General features: G+C 56.4%; 1 protein-coding gene across 15 annotated transcripts in view; it reads left to right on the plus strand.

Moving 5' to 3' along the window:
- The window catches only part of LRP8 (LDL receptor related protein 8), a 78,167-nt gene that overhangs the window by 18,130 nt on the left and 38,888 nt on the right, over positions 1-21,149 (plus strand). For all 15 annotated transcript variants that reach the window (XM_059060104.2, XM_067007389.1, XM_067007387.1 and 12 more), the window contains exon 3: positions 18,555-18,677. In XM_059060104.2, coding sequence (XP_058916087.1) covers positions 18,555-18,677 — 123 coding nt within the window. The remainder of the gene's footprint in view (positions 1-18,554; positions 18,678-21,149) is intronic.

A 21,149-nucleotide genomic window follows, 5' to 3' on the forward strand; every position in this document is an offset into this window, starting at 1 on the left:
TACACTGTTCCCAGACACATCCTTGACACCAAGACTCCAACTGGGTGTCTCTCAGGTGAGCCCTGGGGACCTGGGGCCCAGAGCCCCGCCTGTTCCCCTGGTTGTGCTCCATGGGGAGCCCCAGGACCTTAACATGGCCTGTCCTGTTCGGAGATCTAAGGTGTGCAGGGTGATGGCCGGGGGCCCGAGGTGTTGAGATGGGTAGGTGGGAACTGGGCCTCCTTCCTGCTTCCCCTTAAAGTTGGTTCTGGTCAGAGGTGTCCTCCATGTTAATATTAATAATGGCAATCATTAATGATAAATTATGGTGTTCCCGCCCCATGCCAGGGCTGGGCTGGGTGCCCTGGGGGAAAGCCGAGGAGAGTAGAAGGGGGGGGACCAATCCTGCGAGCAGCGGGTGCACCTTCCACCACATTTTTCTCTTCCCCAGAGCCTGACCCAGGCTGGTCCCTCGGGGGGCAACTTAATAAAGTCTTAGTGGTTGAAAAACACATACCTCTCTGATGGGATACCTACTGCTCAAGGGCCTGCTTCTCCCCTTCCTCCGTCATCCACAGATTGATTCCACGAACATTACTGCCAGGCCCCGTGCCCACCCCAGCATGGCCCCCACTGCCTGACCTCACCCCTTGCCTTGGCTCTTGAGATCCTTCCAGGGGCTCTCAGTGAGCGTCATGGGTGACTGTGGTCCCCTCACCCCCCTGACTGTGTGACCTTGGGCAAATTAGCTCCCCTCTGAGTGCCTTGGTTTTCTCATCTGTACAATGGGGTTATGGTAGTTTCTTCCTCAAAGGACTATGAGGAGGATTAAATGAGATGGATGATGAGCACAGCGCATGGTAATCACTCAGTAATGTTTGTTCTTACGCTCATGACGGGGTGGGGGGAGGAAATGAAGATCTCAGAGCACCTTTGCTCTCCACGCATGACCTCAGGAATCCTCTGACAACTCTGTGAGGGGGAATTTGTCTTGTTCCTTTGCTGACGGGGATGGGGGGTCACAGAGAGGTAGGGTGACTCACCCAAGGCCTCTCAGCGTGTGAGTGGCAGATCCAAACCCTGGTCTCAGGCTCCGAGGCCCATGCATTTGTCACTGAGCCAGGTAGGGACGAAGGGCTTAGCCTGAAAACTCCTTTGGAATTGGTGTTGCAAAGGCTCCCGGCTTCCTGTGCTGATCTGCAAACCTCCATCCCCCAGATCCCAAATCCCTCCTAATCCTGGGAAAGAGGCAGCCCCGGGTCACATCCATCAGCCGCACTGAGTGCTCTCCCTGGGCCTCTCCTCTCCCATGTGAGCTGCGAAGTGGCAGGCGAGGGCCTGGACTTCGAGGATGGGGATGGGGGATTTCCCGACTCAGTTGAAATCTGTCACAACATTCATGTTAATTAAGCCTCGTTAATTCAGCCCTCTGTTTACGCAGAGCTCCTGACAGCAAATTACTCATAAGTGAAGCGGTAAATTTATTGCTGCGTTTTCCCAAACACTCAGCAGCGAAGAACATGCCCCCGGAAAAGGAAGAGGAAAGGCCTGGAGGGCAAGTGCTGCGTGGTTCCCGCAGCCTGGACCACCAGGGACCGTGACCCAGAGAACGGCCGGGGTTCACCAGGGGACCTGGATGAGGATGGTCTCTGGTCCATTCACAGCAGGCTGCCTGGAGACAGAGTGAGCTTCCCCTCACTGGAGGCATGTAAGTGGGAAGGCAGGGAGCATTGCAAGTCCCCCTGGGCTGGCCCGTCGTCTTCCCGCCTCATCCATCTCACCCTGCAGACTGCGCTGGCTCTGTGCATTGTTTCCTCTGACAGTGGAGTCACACAGTAGGGCTCGTAAAGTGTGAGTTGGGATCTGGACGGGAGCCCCAGAGCCCACCCTGGTGTCTGTAAACACCTTCCTCTGCAGTGAAGTCTGAGGAACCGAAGTGTGCTGGCAGGACCAGACAACCCGGCCAGGGGTGCTGCGAGGGGTCTCTCCCTGTCCTGGGTTATAGGGTGCTCTTGGAACCAGGATCAGGACCACATCTGGGCAGATGACCCTTGAGTCTGGACCCCCCTTACTAGGCTAGGTATCAGACCTCCAGGTGAGGATGCAGGCTCTCCCGGGCAGTGGGAGTCCCTCCCCCTCCCCGGCCCCACAGTCCTTCCCCCTAAGGTCTGCTTCCTTCCTTGGTTTCGAACTGGGCCATGCCTGGGACATTTGGAACAAACCCAGGCTCTGGGTACATAGAACTTTTAAAAAATTAATTAGAGCATTAAATGGTAGCCCTCTGGGAGAATCCCACCATCTGGCTGTCATAGGAGAGGCAGGAAAATCTATGCGTATCTGTGTGTAGCGTGTAAGCATCATATGAAGCCACCTGTGTATGTGTGAGTGTGTGGCCCGTGTGCTGCGGTGTGTGCACACCATGGCGTGTGTGTCTGTGTTTGGTATGTGGTGCACATCTGAGTGTGCAAGTGGGCAGTGTGTTTGTGTGCATGTGTGCCCATCTGCATGTGCTGTGTGCATGCGCCTGAGGGTCTGCATGTCTGCCTGAGCACACTTCTGTGCCCAGGCCTGGCTTTTGGGGGCGGTGAGTCAAAATGAGCTTTTTGCAGAGAGGGGGCAGCCTCTCCACCCCTCCTGGCTGAGGTGATGCTCACAGAACGGTAGGTGGGCCGTTCACAGGTGGGACCGGGGTAGGTTTGGCAAGTGCACAGCCTGCAGGGGGCGGGCAGGGTGGGATTCTCATCCCCTGTTTGATAGGTGGGGAAACCCAGGCCAGTGTGTGGAGAGGCCAGGACTGGAGCCCTGGCTCTGGGCCCCCCTGTGCAGTGCTCTTTTTACACCTTTGGCTTCTTTTATGCTGTTGGATTTTCATGGAGGCTCAGAGAAGTTCTTGAGAGGGTAGCACTCACATTTCTCAGGGTTGCTCAGGGGGCAAGGTCAGGATTTGCACTGCAGATCCTGCATCCTTCTTACTGTGTGGAGGAGGGTGGAGTCAGGGCAGAACACTGGGCCGATGGATGGTCACTGACTTGCTGTGTGGCCTGGGCCCAACCTGTCCCTTTCTTTTTTTTTTTATCAATTAGTTTATTAATTTTTGGCCGCATTGGGTCTTCGTTGCTGCGCGTGGGCTTTCTCTAGTTGTGGCGAGCGGGGGCTACTCTTCGTTGCGGTGCATGGGCTTCTCATTGCAGCGGATTCTCTTGTTGCGGAGCACGGGCTCTAGGCATGTGGGCTTCAGTAGTTGTGGCACGTGGGCTCAGTAGTTGTGGCGCACAGGCTTAGTCACTCCACGGCATGTGGGATCTTCCCGGATCAGGTCTCGAACCCTTGTCCCCTGCATTGGCAGGAGGATTATTAACCACTGATCCACAAGGGAAGCCCCATCTTGTCCCTTTCTGAGCCTCGTGGGTGTTGTAAGAACTAAATAAGGAGATGCATGCAAAGGGCTTTGTAAACCTCAAGGTGTGGCAGATAGACGAGGGCCTGGCCCAGGGGTGGCTGTCACACTATGATCAGGGCCACATGTCTCCAGGGTTCCCTGAGGAGCAGGTAGGAGGTGGGGCCTTGGACGGAGGCTGGTGCCCTCCCCAGCCTTGCAGACTGTGAACCTTTCCCCAGAACTATCTGCCTGGGTGCTGAGTGCTGGCACTTACTGTCTTCCAGCTCCAGTCTCCCACATGTGGCTTGTGATGATGAACTAGAGCAGGAACAGGGCTCAGAGAGCAGTGGGACCCACCTCTTCTCCAACAGGTGGTGACACTAAGGTCCAAAGAGGGTGAGTGGCTTGCTCAAGGCCACATAGCAGCTCAGGAGTAAAGCTGGGACCAGAATGCAGGCCTCCTGGGCCCTGGCTCTGTTCTCCTTGGTACTGTGTCTTTGGAAAGGGAGAAGGAGAACAGAGAGGTGGTTCCTGTACCTGCGGGGAGGGAGGTGGGGGTACCAGCCAGCTGGAGAGAACTTGGGATCCCCTGAAGCTCCAGTTCATTATGCATGAATGAAGGATTTTTAAAGCATTGTTTCAGTGATTATTGTTTTTACTGTGTATGCAGAATGCTGGATGGTAAAGATGGTTTGTATCTTGGGCTGTAAGTTCTGTATAGATAGAAAAGACCCAGGCCTCAAGACTGCACATGTTCTTTCATTTATTCATTCATCGTTCATTCATCCAGCATCCATTTCCTAAGCATCCCCTTGGTGCTCACCATGTAGATCTTATCCTGCCTCCAATGAGCTGCTAGTCTGGTGGGGAAGGGTAGTTGAGTGACAGGAACACGGGGTGATGAGGCTGTGGCCAGAACAGGCCTCAGATTCCATGTGGGGTCATGGAAGACTTTTCAGTAGAATGGGGGAACCCCAGAGGATGAGGAAGATGTGCCCACCAGACACCCTGGCCTCACGTGGGCTTGACCTTGGACAGACTGACCATTCACCCAGAAATGGGCCGCTGGACGCCTTCCAGCTCCCCTCCCCTCCCCTCCCCCATGTAGCTCACCCTGGGCTCGGGCCCACACCCAAGAATGGAGGAGAGGCCCCTTAGAGGACCCTGGCTATCTGTGGGTCCACGGGTGGAGATGGCAGGGCGTGCTGGTGGCTGGAGCGTGCCGCCTGTATGCCTAGGTGGGCCAGTCTTGACTCTGCCCCACTCAGGATTATGATCACGGGGGGATTAGTGGCGACACCACTTCTGAAATAGCTTGTCCTTTGAGCCCAGCTGGCTGCCCGGCCATGATTCCACCTGGACCTTTTTCTCCAAGGAACAGCCCTGCTTTCTACTTTATACACGGAGAAACCATGTTAGGAAGAACCAGGAGGCCCAGGATGACAATGGCCAGGCGTCCTGATGCCCTTTAATAATTGTAACAAAAACTTCCTGAGGACCTACTAGGTACAGAGCCTGGGGGTGGGAGAGTGAAAAAGAAAAGTTGAGAGGAACTTGCATCACTACGTCGGGTACTGCTATGTTATCTTACAAGCAACTACCCTGCAAGTCAGGATGCAGCATCACAATTTTAGATGAGGGAGAAATGGGCTCCAAGAGGTCAAGTAACCTGGCTGAGGTCACACAGCTGGTAAGGGCCCAAGCCAGGATGTGAGCTCTGCTTCCTTAACCTGCCCCTCGTGGGAGGAGGGCCACAGAGGGCTGCAGACAAGCATCTTCCAAATCTCTGTACTGGGAGAAAACGTCCACTTGAAGAAAAGGCTGAGGAGGATGGACTTGTCATGGGTGATGGGCGTGCTCACGGAGCAGGCTGTTTCAGAGGCAGCTTCCCTTTCAGCCAGGCTGTGGTGGGACCTATCTTGTTGGAGGAACCATGCTGGCTCAGAGCCCGAGTGACGGCCCCCTGTCAGAGGGGTCTGAGAAGTGGCAAGGGTCTAGGCCAGGATGCCAGTGGGGCGTGAGGCTCTGCTGGGCACCTGCCACACTCCCTCTCAGCTCACTTCCCATGGCCACAACTGTCTCCTCTGCCCAGCACTGGCCGGGAGCCCTCACAGAAGTCCTGCTGGGGCTCTGGCCGTAGGCACCGAGCTGCGGCCCTTGGCCATTAACTCTGCCCACGCTGCCTGTCCCTGGGCTGGCTGCAGAGAGGTGGGCGGTGCAGGCCAGAGCCCTGGGCACCAGCCCAGCAGGACCAGCACCCGAGACACGGCCCCCTCTGAAGATCTTGCCTAATGGCAGGGCTTACCAGCACCTAGCAGGGTACTTGGCACACAGCAGGCCCCCTACTTGATTCTTTCAGCTTCCAGAAGCAGAGACTTGAGACTCTTCAGTGGGAACAGGGGTCGTCAGAAGCTTGGCCTTCCCAGGGTCCCTCCCAGAGTGCAGGACTAAGGGTGTGTGCTGGACCCCGACTGTACCAAACTCTTCCTTAAGTGGGCAGGGACCCCCTCCGCCGTGAGCACTCGCCAAGCAGTCCAGTGGCAACACGTGGGCCTGCCTTTTCTCCCCTACTCTGGCAGAGCCATCTCCCAGGAAACGTGGAATTTTCCCTCATTCCCATTATTAGGATGCCAGGGCAAACAAACAGCCTAATCCAGATGAGCGCTGGGCCACAATCACATTCTCTTTAGGGGTTTTCTCTCTATTTCCAGCAATTTTGAGAAGCCTGAGTAATTGGTATTCCACACAGGTTAATAGAACTGCTGTCTCCTCTGTATTATGCCTTAATTTCCTTTATCACATAGCAAGTTGGAATTAATCGCCCCTCTCCTTCCTTTTTCCCACCAAAACACATTACTAGCCTGTCTGCTGGTTAAAGTCATTTTGTGGCAGCTCTTGGCTCCTTTCCACTTCCCTGGGAATCTTTCTGACCAGAGCCAAAGAACAAGGAGGGGTGAAAAATCCATTTGTACGAAGTGGGGATCTCCTGTTGAGAACTTATTTCCCTCCCTGTTCAAGAGGAAGGAACGTGTCCAGCCTCCAGCCGGCACAGCTGAGTGAGTCCCCTGTCGCTGAGAGCATTCAAGAGGGTGGAATGGCCATATATCAGCGGTGGGAACAGAGGATTCCTGCACTGCTGGTGGGGAAGGGACAGGCCTTTGCCACTCCTGGCGCTTGGATTAGATTCTGCGATTTGAAGCTTCTAGGATTCTGTTGTTTGTAAGTTTAAAATTTTCTCTGTGACTTCCAAGTTGAAAAGAAGCTGTGAATCCATGATCCTACCATTGAGCCATTTGGGTCTAAGTACTTTTAAATCGTGCGCTTTAAGATTCTAAGATACTCTCCTGGAATTGGAGATTCTGTTTTGTGATTCTAGGCTATTTTATGATTCCATGAGCCTCCTCAGCTGCAGTTCTGCTCCATGACTGGGTCTCAGGAGGGGGTGTAATTGCTTTGCTGAGGCTGCTTTGGGAGTGTGAAAAGCCCAGGCCTTCTCTGGCCTCAGTTGCCCCATTTATGAAATTCGAGGGTTGGACCAGAGGGCCTCCAGGTCCTGCCTCGCCTCGAAGGTGCGTTCTGCCTGCAGCGCCTTTGGCTCCTTCTGAGCTTTGTCCACACAGTGCCCCGTCAGCGCTGGCCACCCCACGGCACCTCTGGGAACCCAGAAGCTTTTCCCATCTGAGCCACACCCCTTGCCCACTTGCCCCCAGCCCTCTCGCCTTCCAGCAGGAAGGCGACCCAGCTCTCCTCCAAAGTCCCAGCAGGAAAGCCAGTGGGGGTGATAAGAAGAAATAAACCAGATCATTGACAAGAGCTCCATCGTCTTTGTGGGCTGAACAATTCACTCTACAATTTCAACATCTACAATCTCCTTTAAATCTTGCCCCCCAAGGGGTGTACTTACTGATTGTTAGCCCCATTTTATAGGTGGGGAAACTGAGGTTCTAGGAGGTTAACTCACCTGTACTGGTGAGTTCCAGGACCCTGAGTCCCTTGCTGCTTGCACAGCTGCCGGCCACATGCAGGCTGGATTGAACGAGGCATGAGCAGCCCGAGGTGGTCAGTGTGATGAGGGAGCCCGGGGGCATCTCTCCCCAGAGTCTGATGCAGGGTGGGGTTGCCACCCACACACTCATGCTTCTCCCCTGGAACCACCCCTGGGATGTTCAAGGGCTTCAGAGAATGGACCTTGTTTCCTTCCCAATGCACCAAGAACCCAGAAAAGAAACTGCCTTCTTCATCTGCTTTTAGAATCTACCTTTTCCTTCTGGATCAAACGACATTTCTCAGGGCGGGCTTCCTCAGCCCCCACTGCTTCCCCATTGGTGCAAAATCACCCCTTCTTGAGGTCCAACTCAAAAGGCTCCTAGCTCACCGCCCCTGTCCCCCAAGCACCCCTCACCCCACGAGACGAGAGGCACTGGTGAGAGCTCCGCAGGGCTGAGTTCAGCATCCTTGCTTTCAGCTGGGGCACTGAGGCCCAGAGAGGGGGATGACTGTCTGAGGCCACACAGCAACCTCGCCACCCTCGATTGTGATCAGGACTATCTTATCTTGTTCTGGGTTGTGGCCGTTATATCTGAGTTCTTGTCTCCTCAGCTTGGCTGTAATATCTGTGAGGGAAGGTCCACCTCTCAACCTTTGCTTTCCTTGTCAAACATTAGGGATAAGATGCCCTGGGTTCTGGGCCTCCCTTGAGCTCTGTGACCTTGGGACAGTCCGTTGCCTTTCAAGGGCTTTTGCTTCCTCATCTCTCAAAGGGGGTGATGCCCCCTGCCTCACAGAGCTGCTGTAAGGAGCCAGACTGAGGGGCCGGGGGCTGGGGTCGTGAATCTGCCGCTCAGCACCGCATTCATTCAGGATCCCAGTTCTGCCAGATTTCCTTTGGCCTTCGCTGAGTTTCCAGCCAGAGACTCTCTTTGTCCTCAGAACAGCCCCGCGGTTCCCCACGTCTGAGCTGCTGCTGCTTTGTGGCCCCTGCTGTAGGGCCCTTGCCCCCTCTCCATGGAGCACCCACCTTGAGCCATGTACATGCTCTGCTGTCCTCACCACCCAGCTGCACACGTGCCTCCCCTTCTAGACGCGGGTGCTGACTGCGCCGGCTCGGGGCATGTAGCCCTGCCCACACGCCGGGAGTACCCTCTGTCTGTCCTTTCCACTCTCCACCTGGAGGGGCACCAAGGCAGGCCTGTGAATGGTGCACATGGAAAACCTGACTCCTTTCTCCCCCGATGTCTAGATGAGGAGACCAAAGCACGGGGAGGGCAAGGGACTTGTCCAAGATCACCCCAGCAGTCAGGGGCAACCTGGAGTAGTGCCAAGGGCTCTGAGGCCCAGACTACTCGGAAGCTCCTCCCCAGCTCCCCCCGGCCGCAACCCAGGCCTGGGTTTGCAGAATGCCCCCAGAATAGCCCTGTGAAGGGCTTTCCCACAGCCAAGGGCCCAGCTACAGTGGGAGGGGAAGGTTTGCATCTCCCTGAGGCCAGCTCTACAGGCTGGCTGAGCCTTGGGATGACTCACTGAGTCCACTCTGGTCTGGTGGAGCCTCCCGGGGCCTCCCAGGCTGTCAACAGGGAGATGAGTGATGTCCAGCCAAGCTGCAGAGCTTCACCTCAGCACTGGCGGCCAGGGTGGGCACAGCCTGGAAGCCTTGCTGCGGGCACTGTCCAGGTAGGTCTGACCTGCCAAAAATATGGCAGCAAAATAAGCACCCTGTGGTGACTCGAGCTTGCTAGTGTCTGGGCCCTGGCAGGCCCCAGGCAGGAACTCCACTCCTTTGGGCCTTGTTGGAGGTAGAGGGCATTGTCAGACGCCATCAACAGCTGATGCTTGAACTGGCCTTGAGGAGTGGGGAGAGTTTTGCTAGGTAGAGATGAAGAAGCACGTCCAGGTGGAGCTGCACGAGCAGGGACACCAGGTAGGCAATCCCACGGTTTGTCCATGACCGTTGGGTGGATGTGGAGGCGTTGGTAGCTAGGGGTGGGTGAGAGCAGTTAGCAGGGCAACCTGAAGTGTCCCTGAGCACCTTGCTAAGATACTTGGTCAGATTCTAGGGGAGATGGGAACCCAGCAGGACCAGAAAAGGTGGCTTTCTGATGATGGAGAGGCCTTAAGCAGGACAGTGGCTACTGGCTGTGGATTTCCAGCCCCCTACCTGGAGCCACAGGGGTGGATTGGGAGGACCTGGGGACTGAGCCACAGATCCCTTCCTTTGCCAGCCTCACTCTGGACCTCTTTTTAGCACCATAACTAAAAAGAAAAGGAACTTAGAGGTCATCTCGTCCAATCCAGTCCCATCGTAGAGGAAGAGAGCCAGGCACAGGGAAGGCAGAGGACTTATGCAAGGTCACACAGTAGAGCCACGTCCCCAGGCCAGTGGTGGGAGAGAGCCCAGTGCCAACCCTGTTTGCAGTGAAATGGTCCTAACCTCTTTCCAAATAAAAGCCAGCAGCCTCCCAGACACAGGCCTCAACTACTCTGCAGAGCAGTGCTCTAACCCTCAGGCCTCCTGTTGGGCACCCAGTGGGCCAAGGCTCCCTGATTGGCCGGCGAGGGGCTGAGGGTGGCAGACAGCCCATACCAGCCTCCTGGGCAAGAAACCCAGGGCCAGCACACAGGGGGTGCCCCAGAGAGGCCGCAGCCCAGCCAGCCCCAGGGGATGGATTTCCCAGTAACAGGGTGTTGCTGCCCATTTATCACCAGGATAAATTTATCACCCCCACAGTGGGGCTCCTCTCAAAACGCTTGTCCTAACAGCCTAATTTTTGGTGAAAACGTTTGCATTTTCCACTCAGGTGGGGCTGCTTCCCAGCCGCTGCCTTGTGGGCAGAGGGTGTGGCATCCATTACTGCCTGTGGGGTCGGGGGTGAGGAGGGACTGCCCCTCCCCCAGACAGGTGGGGGTCATCACTCCATCGTTCACTGCTTCGTGCCTCCTGGCTGCTTGGGTAGGAACGACTGGCCACCCGGTTCCTACTGCCTTAGCGAACCTGACGCAGGCTGCTGACTGAGGCAGCTTCTCAGGCCCCTCTGGCCTGACCTCCTCACCCACCGCTGCAGAGTTTTGTCCAGGGAGCCCTGGGTTTCCCACTCGAAGTCAGCGGGGTGGAAGCAACAGAGCCCAGAGAGGCCTGGCGGTGCGACCCAGCTTGTTGGTGGCAGAGCCTGGCTAGAATGAGACCTGGAGCCTTTCCCTCAGCTGCAGAAGAGCTGTCCGTCTTCCCGCTGGGGCTGGTGATGGGAGAACAAGGCCTGGAAGGTGGTGTCCTTGGCAGGCTCTGGGGTCTGCTCGTGGGAGGTGGAGCCGTGACTGACTGGGGTTAGACAGGAAGGTCCCCAAGCTCGGAGGAGGCCGAGTCCCCACTGGGGCCAGCCAAGTGCTCTCACCTGAGCGGAGGGACAGTGTATGGCTGGGAACCAGGCAGGGCTCTGGCTGGAGGTCGTGGAGGGTTTCCTAGCCACGCCTTCTGCCTTCTGGCGGCTCCTACCCTGAGGATACTGTGAGTTTCCCTCCAGCTGTTTCCTTGCAACCTCAAATCCCAGCGCCAAGTGGGTGTCCCATATCCGGAGTGGGCAGTCCTGAGCCTGGAAGTTGGTCAGCGAGTGGCCGTCCTCTCCGTGCTGCCTGCTCCTCTGAGCCGCGCCCCTTGCATGGTGCTTGGTTCTTGTGCAGGCGCCCGCCGGGGACCCCTGCTGATCCCATCCACCTCTCCCCCACACCCATTCCCCCCGACCCCCTCACAGCTGTCACTGGCTGAATACCCCTTTGTCCACAAATCACTGCGACAGGAAGACCCCTTTGTCGTCTGTCCCTCGGAGACGCACATCTTCCCTGTGGCGACAGGGAGTCCCACATATCCCAGTGATGGCTTGGACCTCCCTTGGTGACAGCGGGGCCGGGGTCGGGCAGCGTCCGAGAGCAGCTGGGATGTGCCAGGGTCTGGAAGAGGGACTTGGCTGTGGGAAGCCCCAGGTGATCCCCTGGAGCAGCACAGGGAAGCACAACCCCCCTGTGTCATAGAGTCACAGACCCAGAATGTCAGCTGGAGGGGGTCCTTAAAGGTATGTTCACCTGAGGAAACCGAGGCCAAGGGGGAAGAGGTCACACGGTCTGTCAGAGGTGTGGGACCATAGGTATTCTTTGAGCACCTGCTTGGCATCGGACCCTGTGTGAGGGGGGCGCTGAGATGAAGGAAATGTTGGCAGGCGCTGGTGTGTGGAGTCAGGTGGACACCTGACCGAGGACACTGTCCGATTTAAAAGCAAAGGCGCCCTCCCCAAAGAGTGATCCTCCCATCCCCCCTTCATTCTTTCATCTTCTACCTCAAGCCCTTCACATGCCCACCCCTCCCCACCAGCATCTGTGCTTAGTTTCCTCTTACTCCCCAGGTGGGATGCGAGGGTGGAGGAGAAAGCGGACTCAGATGTCACCTGCTGATGGATGGTGGTGGCCTGAGCCCCGGATCCTGCTGGGCAGCACAAAGCCACAAGCTGAGCCCCTCCCACCGCGCTCCGTGGGTGTCGGGACACTGTGGGAACGGGTTGCCTTTCTGGCACCACCCAGAGCCTCGAGTCTGTCAGCATGGGCTTGGGGACACAGTCCCTTGCAGGATGGGATCGGGGGGTGCCCACAGCTTGTCGACACGTGTGTGTCATGCAGTAACTGTCCTGGAGTCCCGTCATGAGGCTGAGGGTGTGTGGATCAGGGTGGTGCAGTCTTAAAAACTTGGGTCCTTAGGAGAACCTTAAACCCACAAAAGCTATTCTAAATGTTGTATTAGACTCACGGGATCTCTAAACTGAGGGTTTTTAGGAACATCATGTGTCCGGGGTGGGTTTGAACCCAGTGCTGCTGGACCCCAGAGCTGCTGCTGCCGGGCTGTGAGCCCAGGGTGTCATGGCCCCACCAGGGCTGCTAAGGGAGGGATGGGGTCCCCTCTTGCCCTGCTTCCAGTAGTGCAGCTCCATTTTACTCTATTTTATATGCTGGGGTCTCACTTAGGAAAAGCATCCCTCTGCTTAAAAATAAAGTTTTCCAGGCCCTGTGCTGTGCTGCAGCTCTGGGCTGGGAACCGCCTCAGCCTGAGAGGGTGGCTCTGACCGGCGGGTGAACAGGCAGGCAGACCGGGCTTCCCGGGAGGGGATGCAGGTTGCTCTGGGCCACTGGCTCCTCCCCCTCTCACTCCTGCTGTGTTGTTGCTGCAGCCAGAGAACACTCCGGGTCTGTCGTGCCGTTGACTGGGGTGACAGTTTAATAGTAGCTTCCTGGGCTGTCATTTAAATCTGCCTGCCAGGTTAGTAGGCCGGGGCCGGCTGGCACGCCCCCTGCCCCCACCCCGGATCTTCATTCTGCTGGCAGTGGTCGTCTTGGCAACGCCAGGGCCTGGCGAGCTCTGCAGAAGGGGAACAGTGGGGGTAGCAGCTCTTTCATCTCCCCGACCCGGGTACAAGTGGCCCAGCTGCCTTAGGGCTGGGCGGCAGGGCCAGAGCCAGGCCGCTCGGTGCTGGTCCGGGCCTGAGAGAGGAAAGTGGGAACAGACGAGTCCCCTCTGTGCACAGGGCTCCAAGGTGAGGGTTTACATCTCTGCTCTCCCAGACTCTCAACTACCCTGGGAGGGAAGGGACCTGCCCCAGGTGGCTCCGCAGCAATGTTGAGCTGGAATCACCTGTCTGTGGGTCCCTGCTCTGCCCTCAGAGAATGTTCCCTGGGGCCCACGACCTGTCTGCAGAAACCTGAGGGCAGGCAGAACCTGCATCTCTCGCATCTCCCTGTCCCGTGTGACCTGGTATCAATTCCCCCCTGACCCCATCCTGGGTTTGCCTCTAGACATGTCCCTGCTCTTAGGACTGGGGTCTCCCAGTGGAGTCCCCTCAGTTTCACTTTGCCCCAAGTACTCCAGGAATGCCCTCTCCTGTTTTTCATGGCTTGGTGGAGCTGGCCCAGAGACAGAAGATTGGGTACCAGCCTCTGCTGTGTGACCATAGGCCAGTCCTTCCCCTCTCTGGGCCTCATCTTCTGATCTGAGGGGCTGGCAGTACAGCAGTATTTCGTCAAGTGTGGTTCATTGGACACTTGTTTCTTGGGAAATTAATAGACGTGGCATCCAACAAAGACATTCCTTGGCTAAACAAGTTTGGGAAGTGCTGGAGGAAACAAAATCAATCTGATATCTTTACTGTAGGCCTCTCAGGGCCCTTAGTAAGCCAGTGGGCATCATGAATCTCCAAGGGGAAGGTAATAAATCTTAACCCAAACATCTGGGTGGATGGTCCTGCAGCTCTCTGTCCTGCCCTCTGCCTCTCTCTTCCTCTGCCGGGACCTGATGGTCCGTGTGCACGGACACGCCAAATCCTGAAGGAGGCCCAGGCAGCTTGGAGCCGTGGGTCTTGTTGGCTGCCCTGTGCTTAGCAGCGGTGGGGTGAGTCCCAAGGTGAGCTCAGGGAAAGCCAGGTCCCTGCACTGGCCCTCTGAGGGGCAGCCTGGTGCCAGGAGGGGCGAGTTGGCCCCTGGCCTAGTGGAGCTCCCAGGTCCCTTGCCACTTGCCTCCTCCCCAGCCCCAAACGGCCATTCCGCTGGCTCCTCCACACCCCAGGGCCTGTTATCCCTCTCCCTGGAACACCCTTCTCTGCTCTCCTCACTCCCATGGCTTGGATGACCTCTCTTCCTTGAACACAGTCCCCTCTTCCAGGAAGCCTTCCCTGACCCCTGGGATGGCTGGGTAGCCCTCTCCTGGCTTCCTGGCCACACAGTGGGACTGAGGGTCAGAATACCTGGGCTCAGGTACAGCCCTCCCAGAGACACGTGCTGTGCCTTGGAGCAGTCCCTTCTCCCTGGGCCTGGCTCCAGCTTCTAGAACAGGAGATCCGCAGAGGGGACTTCAAAGCCCTGGGCTCTGACAGGACAGAGCATTGTGAGTGTCAAGACGAAGCCACACCGAGCAGCTCCACCTGGCAGTCCTGGCTAATCTTTGTTTTGAAGCCTCCTGTCTGCACTGGGGCTGCAGGATGAGCACGGGTGTGGAATAACAGCAGGAAAGATGCACATTGTCTCGGGGCAGGACGCTTCTTGGGGCAGGGAAGCTGGGAGGTGATGAGTGATCATAACAATTTTGCAAGATCATAGACTCTGGGCACAGAGGGCTGAAGGTTCAGTCAGCTCCACACTTCCATATCCAGATGAGGAGGCAGGCCCATGTGGCTGATGAGCCTAGTATCACACACATAGCAGCCGGAGCTGCTGACTTCACATGCCACAAACTTGCACCTTTCTGCTTTTCAGTTCCTGGCACCATCCTTAGCCCGTTTGCTTCTCACAACAACCCTGTGTGGTGAAGCAGAGTTTTTATCCCTGAACATAGGTGAAGAAAGTGAGGCTCAGAGAACCTGTGTAACTTGCAAAAGGTCACACAGCCCACAAGTGGCAGAACAGAGTTCCATCAACCGTGAGCAGTCCGATGCTTTCCTTGGCCTGCGTTCTTGTTATAATTAGCAGCTCCCCCTTCTTTTGTCCTAGATTTCCCATTCTCTCCCCCTCTGCCCTGGGGTTGGCCCCTCCCCACTGCCCTTAGGAATCTCAAGTCCTTTGTGGTGGCCCATCTGTTGCCATGACACCAGATTATGATGTCGCAGATCCTGGATGACTGTGTACTGCTCCTGGGCTGTGGAGTACAGGGATTCAGAGGTGGGAATTGTCCAAGGGGTGACTGGCATGGAGGGACATAAACCCCTGGAAATAGAGAGCCGTGGCCTCGAGCCCAGCTTGGGAATCACCCTGGAAGCTGGAGCCAAGGCTGCCAAGGCCAGGAGAGTAGGGGCTGGCATGGTTTGCTCTGACGGCTTCAAAAGACTGCCCTGCCCTCATCTCTTGGCGGGGCTGATGTAGCCTCTTGACAAGGGGCTGTTGGGCTCTTTACACTGCACAACCTGATACTGGGATGCTTGCTCAGATCCCTTTTTGCCTTTTGACCTTGTGTGGCAGTGCTGCCTGGGAAAGCCACCATCCTCATTTGCCCAGAGAGAGAAGGAACTTGCCCAGGGTCACCCAGAGAGGTGGTCGTGCCAGGATTCAGGCTCAGCTCTGCTTCCAAATCCTTCCATGTGGTTACACTTCACACAGGGTCCGCCAAGGTGGTTTAGTCTAGTCTCCAGCCTGAAACTGATCATGCTGCCTCAGTTTCCCCAGGATGGTCCATTAGCAAAGCATAAGTTGTCACAGGCCCAGGGTTGTTCTAACTGCACATTTCTGGGCACATTCCAGGGGAGGTGCCTCTGGTCTGTGGTGGATCTGCCACATTGCCTTGTCCTGCAGCCCCTGGGATCTAGTCCAACTGCATTTGCCTCTCTGGGGTCCTCATTCTTCGCCCGATAATGCCGAGGTGGCTAAGGGACTTAGTATAAAGAGTCCAAGCCTTGGAAACTGCCACATGGACTTGAAATCCCACTTCTGCCACCTACCACCCTCACCTCTTTGAGCCTCAATTTCCTCTTCTGTAAAATGGGATTAACAACAGCTGCCAGGATAGCTACGAGGAATCACTGGGATATTGAGTGAAAGGTGCCAGGGCAGAGCAAGGGTGGAAAATGTCCAAACTGGTCATGACAGTGAAACAGGTGTGTTCCCCAAAACACCACCAAGGGACATGCACCCGAGCCTGCCATTTCCTGGCCTCAGTGCTGCCCTTCAGGACTGTGATGTTGCTTGTGGCTGCTCTGGCCTCTTTACCTAGTGCCTGTCGGGACTTGGCACACTGTGGGAGGCCCGGCTGACTCCCAGGCTCCCAGGACGCCAGGAAGGAAAGGGTCCGTGGCGAGCATCTGACTGGCCGAGGCCCAGCGACGGAGCCCCTCCATCCCTTTCTTCGTCAGGCCTGCCTTGCTCTCCTGGGGTTTGCTGGTCATGCACTCATGCTGACAGGCTGGGCGGACTTCTCCTCAGTGTGCTCAGGGCACAGACACAAGCTCACTGAGCGCTGAGCTGAAGCTTCCATGGACTTCCCACCTATTCTTGGGCTTTTCTTCCATATCTGATGCCCCTGGGTATTTTGTTTGGAGAGCCATGGTGGGGAAGAGGGACGTCTGACTGTGAGGTCCAACGGTGGCTCTGCTCCCACCGAGGTGTGACCTTGGGCATGTAACTTAACAGCCTGGGGCTGAATTTTCCCACATGTCAAGTGAGGACAGAACAGGCCCTTCGTCGTGGGGTTTCCTGGTAAAGTGCCTAGCACAGAGACTGGCACACAGGATGCCCTTGGAGAATGTTAGAACAGGAAAAAGAAAGCACTGGAATATATGTTTCTTTTCTGGACGCTGAGCTTCTTGTGGAAGGAGCACTCTGGTGTTCATATTAGGAAATGCCCCAGGTGCCGTGGTTCATAACTATACTTCCTTTCTGATGTATTATAAGCCGTGATTTACCAAAAGGCAGTACCACATTGGTATTTATCACCCATGTCGACCCCTCAGTGCAGGGCTCAGGGAGGGCTTTTTGGGGGTCCTGGACCGGGGGGCAAGTGAGCTCGTTCTGATCCCTGCCTTCCTGTGTTTCCCTGGGCCAGCCCTTTTCTCTCTCTGGGTCTCAGGCCCCCATCTGTAGGTAGACTCTGATTCCTCTGGTTTCTTCCAGCCCTGCACAGGCAGAGATGTTCTTCTAAGGAAAGTGTGAAGAGAGCTCAGCTTAGAATGCAGATGTACTGCAAGGATTTCATTGAAAAGAAAGGCAGAGGGCTTCCCTGGTGGCGCAGCGGTTGAGAGTCCGCCTGCCGATGCAGGGGACACGGGTTCGTGCCCTGGTCCGGGAAGATCCTACATGCTGCGGAGTGGCTGGGCCTGTGATCCACGGCTGCTGAGCCTGCGCGTCCGGAGCCTGTGCTCCCAGTGAGAGGCCCGCGTACTGCAAAAAAAAAAAAAAAAAAAAAAAAAATAAGAAAGGCAGAAATGGAATGGATTCAGGAGGCCTAGCATCTGTCCCCAAATCCCTGTTAGGCTGCTCAGAGGGAGCAGTCATGTGGCTCCAGAGGGGGCCAGAGGGCCTGTGGGAGGATTTACATAACCCAAGTCTGGTCACTGGGAAGGAGCTTCCCAGGGAGGGGAAGAGCCTGGCCCTGGAGGTGTGGGAGCAGAGGCTGGACAGCTACATTTCTGTTGGGTTCAGTGCCCTGCACTGAAATCTACCCTGAGTTGGGTCCTGTGCTGAATCTGATGCAATCCCCACACGGGGGGAGTATCAGGCCAGTGGAGGGACAGAGAGAAAAGCAAACCCTGTTGGTCCCTGTGTTCTTGTCCCAGTTCTGCTCCCAGCTGTGAGAGTCCAGCCTGCTGTGTACATCCCCTATGAGGGCACAGAACACCGCATTTCCTTTGCTTCTAATTAAGACTCAAACCATAAAAACAGCAATAGCTGCCACTTACTGAGCATCTGCTGTGTGCTAGGGTCTCTGCTGCCTGATCTTCATACATTATAACTTCTTGTTCCTTCTCCTTGGAGTCCTTTGATTCTTTCTCCCCATTATAGAGATAAGAAAACAGAGGCTCAGAGCTTAAGTAACATCCCCAAGGTCACACAGATAGAAAGAGGCAGAGCTGGGATTCCAACGCCCTGTGTGGCCATAAACACCTTGGGAGCAGAGACTGATTTGGATGTCTTGCCCACAGAATCTCTTTCCCTCGCTCTGAACAAAACACACCTCATCGATCTTGCTACAAGGTGATCATTTACTTTTATGATTTATTATCGCCAGTTCCCTGGTGCTTGCAGAAGGAGCCTCTACTTCAGTCTGGTTGTGGGGAGTAGGAAAGGCAGGTAAAGGGACTGAGAACCGGCTGAAGGGGCTAAGGCAGCTACCGTATGTGATCAGGGAAGGCTTCCTGGAGGCTGTGACAGTGGACCTGGACTTGGGGGGAAGAGAGAGGTGTGATGGGAATGGGCATTCCCTTGATGGATGGATCCTGTCACCCTTGTTGAACTTGGAGAGCAAGGCCAGGGGTTGCCCATCTCTTCCTGGTGTGGAATGAATAAGCCTTTCTGTCCTGTCCTCTCCTCTTGGTCAGGGAGGCACTCGTGGCCTCCTGGGGCCATGGGAGGTCACGTGGTCCAGCTTGCAGACCAGTACATCTGGTCATCCTGTAGCCACCTGAGTGTATGTCCTAGAAAAGCCTCCTGTGCCCACCAGGCCCCTCACACTCTTCTCCTTGCCCCGCAGCCAAGAAGACCTGTGCAGACAGCGACTTCACCTGTGATGACGGCCACTGCATCCGAGAGCGGTGGAAGTGTGATGGCGAGGAGGAGTGTCCCGACGGCTCCGACGAGTCCGAGGCCACTTGCAGTGAGTGTTGCCCCTAGGCTGGGGAAGGGGACCTGGCTCTGGGCTTCAGTTTCCTCATCAGGCCTTCCCTGTTGGGAGGTTGGGAGTGTCCGGTGAGGTGATCTGTCATACACAACCTCAGACTCACTTTGTGCTGAGCCCTTGCAAGCTCCGGGCTGACAGTCCGGTGCCTCTAGTTGCTGGTGTCCGGTGCCTGTTTCTGGACTTTCTTCCCAGTCCTCTGGCAGGTTGGGCCCTGCTCCTGTAGTTCCAGGAGCTAGAAACAGCCCCTTTGTGCCCTGCTGCCCAGAAGTAGCCAGATCACATCCTCCAGGCCTCCCCTCAGCCTCCCCCACTATTTTTTTTTTTAGGACTCTAATCATAATTCTAATAGTGCTAATGGCAGCTGGTGCTTATCAAGCATTCACTATGTAGCGGGCACTGTGCTAAGCAGTGTATGCTTTCATTCATCTTATTCCCACAGCGGCCTCATGAGGCAGGTACTGTCACTTTCTAACTTTTGCAGAGGTGGACCCTGAGGCTCAGAGAGGTTGAGTGACTTGCCCGAGGCCACTCAGCTGGGACTTTGAGGCCCCAGTTCTGTCCTCTGCTCTGGGCGGGCTGATGGCAGCGAAGACAGCCAGGGGCGAGGCGAGGACCAGAGCCGAGCCCCAGGCCCGCCTCCCATACTCAGGCTTTGTCTCTCTGCGATTTCTTTTCCAGGCCCCAATCTTCAAAGCAAACTTACACCCGCCAGGTCATTCCATGACATTTGTTAAATTAAAAAGGAAATGAGACAGGGGGCAGGGAAGGACCTGGTGGTCCCGGAGGCAGAGCTTCAGCAGAATGAGCCTGAGACTAAAGGCTGGGGTGGGGGCCGTTTGTGGAGGACGGGGGCGGGGCAGGGGGGACCTGGTTGGGGGGGGGGGCTGGCAGGGACCTGTGAGTCACAGTCCTGGATCTTCCTTAAGTGTCACAGTCACCCCAGAGGCAGAAGTGGGGACAGTGGAGGCCAGTGTCCCATCTAGGGCTGCGGCTGGCGATAACTGGGTTTCCTCGTCTCCTAGCAACACAGCTACCAGTCTCTGTGGGAGAGAAAGAGAAAGGGAGAGAGAAAGGGAGAGCAGGAGCCATCCCCGCCCGAGACAGGGCACCCCCTCGTTTCCATGCACAGCTGCCCTGCCTTCCCCGGACTTGCTGCAGGCCCTATTCTTCCCTCACCCCACCAAGTAGCCAAAGCTGGTGCAGTCCCAGGTGTCTGGGCCCAAGGGCAGCCCAGTGCTTTGTCCTGAGCTTTGCTTTGGGAGGAACAAAGCCCAGCCATGCCCACTTGTGACTCATCCTCCTGGCAACCTTGGGAGTGGGGGGTGGATCTGTTTAGAGAGAAAGAAACTGAGGCTGGGACAGATTCAGCCACTTGCCCAAGGCTGCCCAGCTAATATAGGGCAAAGCTGTGTGCAGCCCAGAGTGTGTGTTTGGGCAGGGGGCTGTGGCCACCACGGCAATCAGCTCGGTCATCCAGACCCCATGCCTGCGGTTTCCCTGGACACTGGAGGTGGGAGGGGAGGGGGAGCATCATCAGAATCATTACTGGGGTCTGTCCTGCTGCCTGAGAGCTGTGCTCCCCCTCCTCCCCAGGTCTCTGTCTCTTTGCATTGATGCTCCTTTTCATCTCCCTCCTGCCCAGCCCTGCACTGTCGGGCCGCCTCCCTTCCCTGCTTGCCCCTCCTCCCCCTCCCTCTTGCCGGCTCTCTCTCTGCTGCCCTGCCCACGTTTCCCTCTGTCTTCCTCCCTATCGCCGTCCCAGCACTCGCTGCCTTCCCATCCTCTGGGCTGTGCGGGTGCCCTCGGGCCTCCTGCCTCCTGCCTCCCAGGCCTGCTTTGTGTTCAGCTGTAGAGCACGGTTATCTGACCGTTGAGTAACTAGAGGCTTAGGCAAGCTGAGGGCCCTGCTTCCAAGACACACAGGTGGTTCATGGCTGGTCTGCCTTCCAGAAAAAAAGGCAGGCTCCGCAGTGTCTCTGAGGCTTGACAGGAGGCTCTGTGGGAGCCGCCACCAAGGCCACACCCTGGGAGTCTTCGGCCCAGCTCTCCGCTAGGCTCTCCCAGTGATTCACTGTGAGGTCCTGCATACTTTCCCACCCCTCTCTGAGCCCTAGTTTCTAACAGTTCAGAATTACAAAGACTGTGATTCAAAGACTCCTGGACTCTTAGGATTCTGAGGCCCTCTTTCTCCCTTGCCTGTACCCAGCTGGGGCACAAGGCCCAGGATCCCACTTTCCATGCACAGTTACATTGGTCACAGGTGGGCAAGGTCTGTGGGTGGGGAGGGCTGCCTGGGGGAGGGCAGCCAGAGTGGGTCCTTGAGGGTCAGGCAGAATTTGCGGGAGCGGGACCTGGTAACAGGCTTGCTCACAGCCTCAGCACCTGGTAACAGGCTTGCTCACAGCCTGCTGACCAAGTGAGAACCCGGCAGCCAATTCACTGCCCATT

Source organism: Kogia breviceps, chromosome 1, assembly GCF_026419965.1.
Source record: "Kogia breviceps isolate mKogBre1 chromosome 1, mKogBre1 haplotype 1, whole genome shotgun sequence".
In the NCBI taxonomy this organism is placed as follows: domain Eukaryota; kingdom Metazoa; phylum Chordata; class Mammalia; order Artiodactyla; family Physeteridae; genus Kogia; species Kogia breviceps.